This window comes from Maylandia zebra, linkage group LG14 (assembly GCF_041146795.1).
Source record: "Maylandia zebra isolate NMK-2024a linkage group LG14, Mzebra_GT3a, whole genome shotgun sequence".
NCBI classification, from domain to species: domain Eukaryota; kingdom Metazoa; phylum Chordata; class Actinopteri; order Cichliformes; family Cichlidae; genus Maylandia; species Maylandia zebra.
The window spans coordinates 35,120,511-35,133,425 of record NC_135180.1 but is presented as its reverse complement, the minus strand read 5'-3'; the positions used below and the strand labels follow the sequence as shown (position 1 = coordinate 35,133,425).

The 12,915-nt window shown below is 39.2% G+C and overlaps 2 protein-coding genes across 5 annotated transcripts; both read left to right on the top strand.

The window, feature by feature from the left end:
• Positions 1-633: 633 nt before the first annotated feature.
• On the top strand, positions 634-4,841 carry blvrb (biliverdin reductase B). Its single transcript, XM_004569610.5, has 5 exons — positions 634-835; positions 2,094-2,255; positions 3,372-3,461; positions 3,551-3,682; positions 4,312-4,841. The coding sequence occupies exons 1-5, from the start codon at positions 751-753 to the stop codon at positions 4,464-4,466; spliced, it is 624 nt and encodes a 207-aa protein (XP_004569667.3). The 5' UTR covers positions 634-750; the 3' UTR covers positions 4,467-4,841.
• Positions 4,842-5,751: 910 nt separating this feature from the next.
• Positions 5,752-12,476, top strand: sertad3 (SERTA domain containing 3). Of its 4 annotated transcripts, none has more exons than XM_012924246.5 (3): positions 6,549-6,617; positions 6,731-6,799; positions 8,822-12,476. In XM_012924246.5, the coding sequence occupies exon 3, from the start codon at positions 8,826-8,828 to the stop codon at positions 9,738-9,740; it is 915 nt and encodes a 304-aa protein (XP_012779700.1). In that variant the 5' UTR covers positions 6,549-6,617; positions 6,731-6,799; positions 8,822-8,825; the 3' UTR covers positions 9,741-12,476. The 4 variants fall into 4 exon arrangements, with proteins under 4 accessions (XP_004569663.1, XP_012779700.1, XP_004569666.1 ...); XM_004569609.6 differs by having other exon boundaries at positions 6,549-6,799; positions 8,822-9,078; positions 9,310-12,476; XM_004569608.6 differs by having other exon boundaries at positions 6,549-6,799; positions 8,822-9,497; positions 10,187-12,476.
• The last annotated feature ends 439 nt before the right edge of the window (positions 12,477-12,915 follow it).

The following is a 12,915-nucleotide window of genomic DNA, read 5'->3' as shown; positions in this document are numbered from 1 at the left end:
AGCATAGCAGATCATCTACCTCCATCTCATTTAGTGTCTTGCATCCTGACACTCAAACTCTTTGCATGTCCTCCTTTGCTACATCCATACACATTCTCTGAGGTCTTCCTCTTTTCACCCTCCCTGTCCTATCCTATGTCCAGTATATCCACTATTCCTCCTCTGCTCATGTCCTAACTTTGTTTCCAATCTGAACAGTCATTCTGATATACTCATTTCTAATTGTATTCATTCTGGTAACCTCCAACAGAAATCTTAAACTTTTTAACTCTGCCACCACCAGCTTTAACTTTCATGGTTTCTAAAACTATTAGGAATAAATCAAACTAGGTATATCAACTATAGCTCACACAGATAGCTCACTGCAGAGTCACAGGTGGGAAAAAAATGTGAATTATACTTCCACCTATTAGTGATTCTGATTGGCTAATTTATACGTAATGAACTGTCTCACCTTCATTTTAAGATCGAATATATTTTGTAAATCTTTATCTTTATCTAAAAACATTTTAAAAATGTCTCTTTCATGGTAGTGGTTGCTATTCCTGCCCTGGAGTGACGCACAGGAGCTGAACGGCTCCTTTAACTCTCCATATAGGCGGAGTCTAAGATGCGGAAGTGCCTTCCTGTCAAGCCAAAGAGGCGTTTCGTTAAAGGCCAGATGTATTTTTAAGTGAATGCATCTCCTACTCCGGACACTCTTCAGCTGACCAGGTGTTGCTGTCTCGTGGATCCCGCTTATTATGAACGATGTCGGACTCCATTAAAAACGTCGCGATATTTGGAGCCACGGGAATGACCGGGCTGGCGACCCTGCCGATAGCAGTAGCTGCAGGTGAGGAATAAGAGTAATAAAAATAAGTTACAGACGAAATAGAAGAGATCATGTATTTGTGTAACCGTGCGGGAGTCACACTGGGGTCTCTCAGGTGGGTTTCAGTAGGCTTTTCATGCATTGTTACTGTTGGAGTTAAAGTTGGAGTTTTCCGCACAGGCAAAACAAACTTTGATGCTTCAGACTGTTTTCTGAGCGTCCTCGTGCACCTGTAACAGGGTAGTTACACGTCCACCTGTGGAGGTCACAATAGGGTGATAAACATGAGGTCACGGGATTCCCTTGCGTAATAACCACATCTTAACTGTAACAGTTTCACAAAAAGCTGGTAGAAATGTTCCTCAGCCTGTTAAAATCAGAAGTTTCGCATGAATATTTATGACATAATTATTTTTTTTATATCACATGTATTTGGTCAAGTTTTGTTAATTTTTTTAAAGGGTTGAATGAACTGAATGAACACATTTCAAGGCCTGATTTGTAAACTGTAAACTGTAATCCCCGATGAATGTCACTCTCTGCTCTAACTTTCTGTAACCCCCATTAGAAGTACAGCTGCAATAACCCACTGCTCCTCTCACAAAATCCCTTACACAAACACACTGTGTCATATGATTCATTCGATTTAGCAACATTTCTATTTCCTTTCCTTTTGCTCACCCATGGCAAAAAAAGTCGACTCATGTTTAACGGCACAGGCAGCGTTTTGCTGAGTCACGGCAGTTTGTGACACAGAGAGCTGATAGTAAAAAGCTGTTTGCTATCTTGCCCCCACAGTAAAGGGTGGGATCTCTCCTGAAGCTGTCACAGAGTCACCAGTCAACCTGCATTTGTATAGCACCAATTAAACAAATTAAATTAAAAGTACAGGGAAGACTAGAATACTGCTAAAAACTACAAAATTACATAGGAACACATTAAAAAACAGTACAAGCAACAAAAGCTTCTGAAGCAGTTTGTTGCTAGCAGTTTCTGCACAGTAACCAAACAGGAGAAAGTGACATCTTGAGTGTGCTGGTTGGCACCCAGGTGAGATGATCTGTTGTCATTGTGTCACCAAGACAAGTCCCTGTTCCTTTGATAAAAACAACACATTTCCATGACTGTAAGATCCTGCAACATGCACAGAAACCAATGACTTCAATACAAAACAAAAAGCACAGTATGCTATAAGTGAAAGTGTTTCATAATTAGGTGTTTATGGTCGAAGTTTAGTTTAATTTCCATGGGTTTTTTTTCTCTCTCTTTTTTTTTTTAGGATACAATGTGACGGTGCTGGTGCGTGACCCCGCCAAGCTGCCTGATGACCACAAGGCATCCAGAGTGGTGGTGGGAGATGTGCTCAAGAAAGACGATGTAAAGAAGACGTTGGAGGGCCAGGATGCTGTTATTATCATCTTAGGCACCAGGAATGACCTCAGTAAGGCTGAAGAATTGCACATACAAGCAAATATAATAAGACATTAAATCAAAATGCACTCTTGCAATCATATCGCCAGCCTACCTGAACTCAAGAGGACTTATTTCAATGCTTAAATTAATACCAATGGAACTGCATGGATTTAAGTTTATGTGGTTTCATGTATTCATAGTAATTGTAATTGCATGCAGTCACTGAATCTTAAAATTCAGTTTCCTTACTTACATGTTCACCTTTCAGGAGAAAGACTATATATTTCAGTGATGTAATGATGTAAAACACTCACTAGAGGTCACCAAAGCATTCTTATTACATGTAAAACATGACATTGGGTCAGTTTGACATAATCGAAAAGACACAGTATAGAGATGAATGAGAATTATAGCATAAAACTAAATAACATATGCATAGCTTATTGAATAATTTAATAAATTAAGGACTGTATAGAAACTACTAACTCTATAAAAACTGGAGAAGTCTCTCCCCTCCAGGGCTGAACATTTCCTCCACAACATGCATGAACTGAGTCCTTGGATCCAGGGGATGTTTGGCTCTGGATTACTTTTTGATATATTCATCAAGATAGTGTTTCTCAACTTTTTACTATTTCCTATTTCACATCGGTAAAGAAGTCTTTCAAATATCCCTGGATGCAGATGTGCATCAAGCCAAAATATTGTATCACTTCAAATTTGGACCAAAGCCCACCTCTGGGAACAATTTTCATGCAAATCTATCTACGACCTTTGGGTAATCCTGCTAACGGACAGACAAGCCGAACAATCACATAAACAACATTTAATTGACTAATTTCCCACCAAAAACAAGACATTTCTTTTAAATTTTAAATTAATATTAACTTATAAGATCAATTAACTCACGTTATTGATCTTTTAAATCATCAGTTAAGTCACTAAAGCACATAATAGAGATTTGAGTTTATATTTATGGTGCTCTCTAAAACATTGGATTTACTTTTACCCAGTGGAGCATCTGTAGGAATGAAGCAAAACAACAATCAAGTACTGTTCTGCAGTTGTGTGTGTGTGTGTGTGTGTGTGTGTGTGTGTGTGTGTGTGTGTGTGTAATATCTCTAATCTAACTTGTATTCATTAGGCCCAACTACCATGATGTCTGAGGGCACAAAGAACATAGTGGAAGCTATGAAGGCGCGTGGAATCCGCAAAGTGATCGGCTGCATGTCAGGTATGCCTCGCTGCGTTAAAAAAAAGGAAGTTGAAGAGCTCATCGAAGTCTGTACAATCAATCATTTTTCTCATCTCTTTTCTTCCCAGCCTTCCTTCTGTGGGATCGCTCTAAAGTGCCGCCACGTCTGGTTCCTGTGACGGAGGACCATGACAGGATGTACACCGTGCTGAAGACATCAGGGCTGGACTATGTGGCTGTCATGCCTCCTCACATTGGAGGTCAGTAGTAAGAGGAAGCCAAGAGTTTTGGTTGCAAAGGTCCATTTTTCAGCTTTATTCAATCTGGAAAAAATTGAAACCAGCTAAAAAGAAAGTCCAGAAAAACAGTTTCTGGTATAGTTCAATATAATTTTAACCTTTATGTTAAAACTTATAACTCATCTGTCTGTACATAAAAATATAATACTAGGTTGGCAGCACAATTATACCAAAACTTCCTTGTTAAATGCTGCCCTCTTGTGGTGAATTCTTGTACTGAATTTTGCAGACGGGTTTTACAAAAGGTGTCTTTAATCGTGGCCTTGCCTACTACAACGAAGTGAGACGATTAAGGAAAGGAGTTACTTTTCTACACACATGTCAGACTGCTCATAATCTCTTTTCTAAATCAATGGTTAAAGTAAATATCGTCAGAATGGACTTGTACTCATTTACACTCAATGAAGGGAAGATTTTCGAGTTTGTTCATCCGGCTGTTACTTAGCGGTTTTGCTCTTCAAGCCCATTTGAGATAGAATGGGACAGTATGTGGGTCGTGGTCTAAAATGAGTGCAGCGTCTCTGCTGCAAATCAGGAGAGCGTTCATACATTCTCTTAAATTAAATGTTTTGTTCTGCCCTCATCTCCAGGTGACCTTCCTCTGACAGAGAATTACGTGGTGACAGAGAACATGCTAAAGGGAAGAGCCATCTCTAAACACGATCTGGGACATTTCTTCGTCAAGTGTCTCTCCACGTCGGAGTGGGACGGCAAGACTGTTGGAGTGTGCGGAGAGTACAAATAGTCCTGTAGTGCACACTGCTTATGCCCCGTTTAAAATCACTTCCTGTTATTGATGTTGAGCGATGAATGAAGGGAAGAGTTTTGTGTTGAACTGCTAATGTGTGGGGGTTTTTTTTGTCCTTGCTTCAGTCTTTTCTATTCCCTTTTGTAATTATGATTTAGCATCTTTTGCTTGGTGTTCCTTTCTTATATTTTCTTTCATTATTAGCTGCATATATGGTCATCTTTTTTTCAAAAAAACAAGTGCCAAACCTGTAGTGTTACTTCAGCTCTTTAATTGCTTCTTTCTTCTTCTGCATTTCAATCATTACATCATGAGATGAGTCTTACTGTTCTCACCATTGTCCTAAAAATAAAAGACTTTACTGTACTAAAAGTTGTGTTGAACTTTACCACATTTTCACATTTAAAAGAGAACTAAATCTGTTTTCCACTCCTCGACTCATGTTCGAGCGGGTGAAGTGGTAGGGTGTATTTTAAGCCGAAATGGTTACAGTCTCCCTTGTGTGTGTCCTGCAGAAAAGACAACCAAGCATATCTAGATTTTGCACAGTTCTCTGACCAAGCTGTACCAAATTCACCGTGAAGAGGCTGCACAAATAAGGAAATCTTTTCACTTCAAAAATAAACTGGGTGTTTTTAAAAAAAAAAAAAAAAAAAAAAAAAAAGTGAGGCGTGAATACGCCTTTTTACACCGTTTCTAGTTTCACACATTTTACAGCGCACAGCAGTTCCACTCATTGACATTTATAATGCAAAGGTTATATTCAGGCACATTAGATTATAAAAAGAAGGGACTTGGGATTCAAAGAATCCCACTTTAATACTCCTGGATTATAACCTGTGAATTACAAACAATACTTAAAAAGTAACTGCCTGCAAGGATTCAAGGATGGCTGCCAAGTGGGAAGACATTTCTAGCAGGACTTTAATATAATTTAATTTCTTATTAACTGAAAACTGTAAGTGATCACTTTGAAACTTGATATATACTATCCATTGATTTTTTTTTTTTTTTTAACACTATGAGGTCTTAAGTAATCTTTGACGATGACCCCAGCCACTCCCCCACCCTGACCCTTTATTTTGGAGAGAATCAAATACATACATAGATTTTTTTTTAATCCCCAAACTTTACCCGAGACTAGGGAGAACAAATAACAGAACTGCATATTTTCAGTGTGTAGAGTTATGATTAGGCTTGACAGGGGGGAGGACTTTGGTTTTATTTTGAAAGCCACAACCGGAACTTACTTTATATTTCGAGCACGTCATGCTTCTCAGTGCAGAAGCAGAGGAGCAGCTACAGCTGTCCTTTTAAAGTTGACTATCCGGTTCTTCATGTGACTGAAAGTCGGGTGTTACAATTAAAATCGAAACCATAAAAACATAAACGCTCGTGATCTGGGGCAGTAGAGTGGGGCCTTCACTGACGGTCGCTTTCAGGTAAATAACTCTCATCTGCTTTGAAGAAGACTGATTCAAACTAATTAATTTTACTGGGCTTAAAATGACCTTTGCTGTGTATGACAGGTACATGTGGGATCCATACGTATTTTCCTTTTCGTTTATTCTTTCTTGTTTTGATTTTTCAGTGCCATGCTCAGAAATGTGTAGACATTTATGTGTATACATTTTAAAATTCTGAATTGGATATAAAATCAATCTACTGGAATCATTTCAATCTTGAAAGTCTAGCATTTAACTTAAAACACAGATGAATTAGAACTCGCTGAATTGTAAGTTTATTCAGCAAGTATTATTCCAGTTTTCTTCTTCTTTTAATAAAAGAGTCTGTACTAAAGCCAGTATAAGGACTGGAATCCAACTTCACTTGGTGATGTAATCATTTAGGAATTAGTGCAAAGAATATTATATAATAAGAATTTAAACAAACTGGTAATTGCAGCAGGGGTTAATTTACACTATTTCCAAGTTTAATAAATGTAAACTTTAGAATATATTAGCCGTACAGCTCGTTTAGCGTGTATTTAATGCGTTTCGTACATGGAAACTACTCTGGTGGAATGTAACGTATAAAAACTCCATTACCCACAATGCCTTCCTATAGCCAACCCCCAACTCTGAACCTCTTGGTATGAAACTCAAATCACGGGCGGGAGAAGGCGAAGGCAGACTTGAAGCTAACGACGTAAGAGCGTTTGGGGATTTTTAAATTAGAACAAGAGTTTTAAATCGATGTTTAATCGTTAACTTATTTATGAATGAACCGAGTAAAACTTAAGGGTAAATTTGCCAGTTCAGGTCGAAGCGAAGGCAGCAAAAGCATTGACGACTAAACTCACGGCGGAGAGACGGGAAGTGATTCAACAGGTTGGTTTGCTTAAAACAACTCTTACTTCCCACATGTGTTTGATCGCGAACTTATTGTTTGGTGGGCTAATTAAGATCGGTTTTAACTCCGTTCAGTCGATTATTTCGACTGTAAGTCGAATTAATTTGTATTTTTACCCGATGGCCTCGGGCGAGACTGTTTCCCTCCTACGCGGTGAAACCAGAGTTACAACCCCCACTCTCCATTTAAAGTACCCACATTGTTATGCTCATTTACAGGCTCACCATTTTAGTCTGAGCTCTACAAGGGCAGGTCCTGAGATTCTTTTAACTGTTATTTTAAAAATCCATGTGTTTCCAAACTTTATCCAGGGGTGTAGTGTTACGGATCGTCTCATTAATTAGCATTTTTACTAAAAGACTGCAATTTGGTGGTGTGGCGATTCCCACACAAGACTGAGACATGGTTTGAAAAGCTGTTTTACACCTAGATAAGTTGTTTGGATTATAAAAATGAATTGTCTAGTTTAATGCAGCAGTTTTCTCCACTGGCCTAGAATTTTTACAGTAGTCAAATGTAAAGGCGAAAGGCTGAGATTCTTCGAAAATTGCCCCACTTTTTGCATCTTAACAGGCATCACCTGGTTTGTAAAATCAGTTGTGGGGTAAACAAAAAGCTTAAAAAAGGAAGCCAGTCAGAATTTTTAGACTCCTGTATTGTTATACCTGACAATCAAAATGTATTTTATGTACTAGTAATTTAACTGTAGTAATTAAATATAAATTATTTGCAATTTTTTTGTATTGAGATCGAACTTTGTAATAAATTAGTAGTTAAAGCTTTAAAATACATTTACTGGAGTAAGTGCTTTCTTTAGGCTTGCCCCTGTGCTGTTATCCTTCAGCAAAGGGTACAGAAAAATCAGTCACATTTTTAGGATTTATTTTATGATCTTATAACAACTATATTATAAACTAAAGAGTTTATCTGCATACAGATAACTTTAATTTTTGCTTCTTCTTGATTTGCACAGTAAACTATCTCAGCAGATATTTTGATAAAGGATATGGTTAATTTAGTCGGTTTGCTTCCGAGGTGATGTGAACAGCCAACACACTTTTTACTGGGGACATCAAGACAGGGACAGTGGTTATGTTGAACCCTGCTAGTTACAGAAACTCTGTATGTCCATATGTAAATATAAAGGTGAGAGGCTGAGATACTGCACTCTGTTTTGCATCTTAACATCGTTCGGGCATCATCTGGTTTGTAATATCATTTTTGCGGTAAACAAGAAATGACACCTTTTGTTGTCTGGCACATTTTTTAAAAGTGGGGTGAATTTAAGCAGATCTTTCGCAGGCTTGTGGTTTGAGTTTGTTTGTTTTTTGTTTTGTTTTTTCAAACATAAGGCCCGAGGGCCAGAATCGACCTGGCCAAGACTCCAATCTGGCCTATGTCCGGTTTTGGAAAATGTGAGGGTGGGGATAGATTGTGTAATTTTTTTATTTGTGTTGACAGATTTGCTACAGTAGCATTTCTTTGTCATGTAGAAAAGCTGAGGGGAGGCGTGCTGGTTGAAATGTCACTTCTTTTTCTTACATTAAACGTCTAGTTAAATATCTTCACTTCTACAGAAGGAAGAGTTTCGCTGGCTCGGCCCATTTAAGATCAACGTGGCTCACAACCATAATGAACTTGGCATCCCTGGTCTAAATAGTCTCTGTTAGTGAAATTCAATCTTCACAAAAATCCTACTAATTTCTCTAAATATTTACTGTCTTAGACCATATATCTGGTCCTCAATTGTACCTTTTTAAATTTAAAATACATTATAATAAATAAATGCTTACCACAGCCCCCAAACTAAAACAAAATCCTGTAGTTCTTTTTTTATTGATGAATGCTGGTCGATTACTTTGTTGGTGGTTGCAGCATTTTGATATTATTCTTTTGCAGCTTCAGTTTTTGAATTCAAGTGATTCTAAATGTAAAAACCACAAAATATGACCTGTGATATATTTATTACAACCCAGTAACATTTGTGCCTTATTTTGCAGCTTAATGACGATGATGATGCCGAAGGGGCAGAAGCGCAAACTATCCATAGAGGAGGAGGCTTCAGACTACAGAGCTCCCACCTGGGAGAGCCAGCAGCAGTTTCTGCTCACAGTTTCCCTCAACAAGTATCAGTTCTCCCAGCAGCTACGTGAGCCCAGCCTGCGACGGTCCGTCCTGATAGCCAACACCCTGCGGCAGATCAGCCTGCAGATGTCTATGGTACCATCAGTCAACGTGGAGGTGTCAGAACCTCCAGGTATTGCTTCATCTGCACTGACAGCAAGTATTGCCGCTGCAGCAAAACGTCATTCTGCTGTAACGGTTGACAGCTGCTCAGCTCTGGCCACCTGCCCCATGGTTTCCTTAAATTACTCACCAAATTCTACTGAAAAGACAAACTACTCGAGTGAATCAAATTTCCATATCAGTATAGAGGATGACGAGGACTGGGGATCGATGTCCACTGATACTGATTCATCTCTTTCAGCTGTCATTTCCTCTATTCTTGCCGCACTGGACTCTACTATAGACGGGAATCCTCAGCCACCTCCACGGATACCCCTCAGGCCCTTGGAGAACATGTCCAAGCCCTATGAGGGAAGCGTGGCCTTGGTAAATCACGGTCTCAGAGATCCCGGTGACTGCAGGGAGCAGCAGGAAGACGGCAGCATGGAGGTAATGAGGTCCAGCTACCTTGGGGATTTCACTGTGGAGGACTTGTTCCAGGATATAGACACATCCCTGGTAGACATAGACATGGGAGTGATTGGGCACAGAAGCACTGAAGGTGGACACACAGCTGGGGATGACCTGTTTATGTACCTGCCACCTTTCTCCCCCCACTCCCCTTTCTCACCACACTCTATAACACCCACCTCCCAAAATGCCCAGCCTGCTCTGATTGGCCAGTTGGCATGATGAATACAAGGCAACACTTATTATGTATAGTGACTGTTGTAAGCCCCCTAAGAGCTGTCGACCGCCTTTAAAACAGTATCTTTGGGTTAACTGTGGAGCGACTACTTGTTTAAAAAAACATTTTGTGAAATGTGGCCCTCATTTAAGAATTTTGATGTTGTTATTTTTGTGTATGAATTTTTAAATTCAGCTATCCTTTACACAAAACTACAGCGCTCCTAAAGTCCTGTAAAGGTTCTTTCTTTCTTTTATTAAAATCCTGTGTGCACAAGCTTTTTTAAAAATGTGCAAACAGGACAAATAAGTCGCTGGACTAATGTTAAAAAAGAGGAGGAAAGAAATCACCTCACTGGACTTTAAGGTGTCTGTACAACACTGAGAAAAATAACAATTATGGATTTAATCCATTTTAAGTACAAATTAATGGTTTGTACATTACTTCGCAGTCTAATGATGATCCCGAGGGGGCAGAAGCATAAACCCTCCCCCTCAATCCAAGTCTGATGTACCCATCTTCACTCTCCACCAGCATCTGCTTCAGTCTCTTATCAAAATCTTGTGAGGGGAAGGAATTAGCTCGAGCATCTTTATCATAAACTCTGGTAGAGTTTATAAAAACGGCTTGCGTGCATGAACACCCTTCACTTGCCGTCTGCTCTGTCCTCTGTCGATCATTACACAGCCTTTAACCGCCGGGACAGGTAAAGGTCTGTGCACTGTCTCAGCACAGCTCTGCCAGTTAATGTTGAGGACATTCAGGCCTGCAGTGCATGTGTGAGCTACTGTGTTTTCAGTAAAGCTCTGGGTACATCCACATTAATACAATTTAGTTTTAAACTGTAACCTTAACTGTGTTTGGACCTAACAATCACACCGCTATAGAAGACGCCTAACACTGAGAGTTTTTAAAAATGCAGTCTGAGCTTGGATTATTTTTTTTAATGGTCGGCGGTGATGGAGCAGGCAGACATGCTTGTTTTCTAATGTGTCAGAAACGCGTGTCTGCACGGAGATCTTTTTCCTTTTAAAGGACCATTTTAAGATTTGCATTAGTCCTCGGTGTGCCTTCTTTCTCTTTACACCGACGCAGGCTTGCTCAGTTTACCTGAGCAGTCAGCATGCTAGTTTAGACGAGTGGTTCTCAAACTGCGTGGCATTGACAACAGGGTGAAAAATTCTAATGAAACTGATGTTTTTTTTCCCCTTTGTTGGGTGGAGGAATACGTTTGATGCTGTTGCACTGATGATATGCACCTTGTATAAGTAAAATCCAACTTTTTTCCCCCCCTTTTGTTATTTGTTAGGGATTGGGGTGTTTTTTTTTTGGCTTCTGAAGTGGGGTATGCCATAAAAAGTTTGAGAACCACTGGTTTGGAGAGATTTATAAAAACTGCTAAAACAATCAGAACGGAGATCATTTTCATTTAAAAAGTGTTAGTGTGGATGTAAGAAAAGGCAGCTTTCAGTCATGCACTGGTGTTCATCCATGCAGCGATTTGACTGTCAGGGCAGCACATGAGACAACTCCTTGTTACCACAAATGTAAAGTGTGAGCTCTGAGATTTGATTTGACTGATATTGGATGGAGAGGATGGCTGAAACACTAATGTTATAGGTCAAATCTTCAGTAGAGAAATCACTTAACCTCTTTTTTTTTTTATTAATGTCAGGATTTCAAACAGTAAAAATGGGCAGGAATCAAAGATTATCATCAAAAGTATTGATCGGGTGGATTGGCTAAAAGATGTTCACAGAAACAGCATTTAGTTCATTAACAAAATAGTTACCGCGTTTGGTGGATTTTGGCGTTTCACGCAGAGACTGAAAAGCGTGAAAGCAGAATTAGTCTCGTCTGAAGAGTTTCCTGAGTGCAGCTGTGGCTCAGGAAATGATGTGACAGATGGTGGTTGTGAACCGCTCTGTGCACTGTTGTATTTTAGTTTTTCTTTTTTTCCTTTAAAAAGATGTTTTAGAGCCTTTACAGTACTGTGATGATATACAAAGCATCCTCACCCACTCAAGCGTGACAGTCCAAAGCCACTGGTCACGTCACCTCGGGTATCTGCAGCCGTTATGCAACAGCACTTTGTTGTTCAGATGTATTATTGATCAGGTGATTGAGTCCAGATGGTGCTGACTTCCACGCTGTGAGCAGTTCATGAATCAGGTCAGTTTCTGCCAGTTTTAGCAGGCTTCACTTTCTCAGTGGTTTCTTTTGTGGCAGTTTTGTCATAATATGGATTCATAAGTTTGTTCAACTAACAGTATTTATTTTAGAAAAGGTGACATTTCAGGGAACAAGTTCATTTTCAGTTCTGTTAGATGTTACTGTAGGAACACGTAGGAATTTATACCAACTTTGCTAAAATACCCGACGGGATGAAATGTTTGAGGAAGCACCCCAAGTGCTGGTTTTTGTATTTTTATATCCAGGTTATGTATTGAAGTTGCTTTCTATGTATACGTCCTTTCTGAGTAGCTGGCTTGCAACTCCAAAATATTTATGAATGACTCGTTTTGTCAACAGTGAGTAATTTATTATCGTATCACACTGACATATTACTAATGGTATATTAAAATACCGTCATGGCAGTTATTTTATTTACTTTTTTCCTCTACGCTTTAGAGATTTGTAAGATGTTTTAAAGTGTAGGGCAGAATGCCCAGATACTGTGTATTTTTGACAACCTGTTTACCTGTACTGATGTTTTGTAATAAAATATGCAACTGTGTAAAGAAAAAAAAAAGACTCTAATTTCATTATCTTTGTGCATCACATACCAGAGTTTTTTTTATGTTAAACTTGTGTAAGAGTGCAGGGAACTTGTTGTCATAAAGAAACCAGTTTGGACATGATAAGCGACAATACTCAGGCTGTGGTGTTTAAATGCCCTCAGTTGATACTAGCAGGCAAATGTCCGACACCAACAACCACACAACATTCAAAGTCTCTTGAATCTTTTGTTCCATATTCTCATGCTTGAACTTCAGCAGGTCACTATAACCTCGTCTACATGCCTTGATGCAGGGTATCGAACTCCAGCCCTTGAGGGCCAGTGTCCTGAAACTTAAATGTGTCCCTGCTGCAACACATCTGAATAAATTAGGTCATTAGTAAGACTATAGACCTTGACTGCATGCTGAGGGGGCAACCTCTAACTATAAGTGTTTGGAA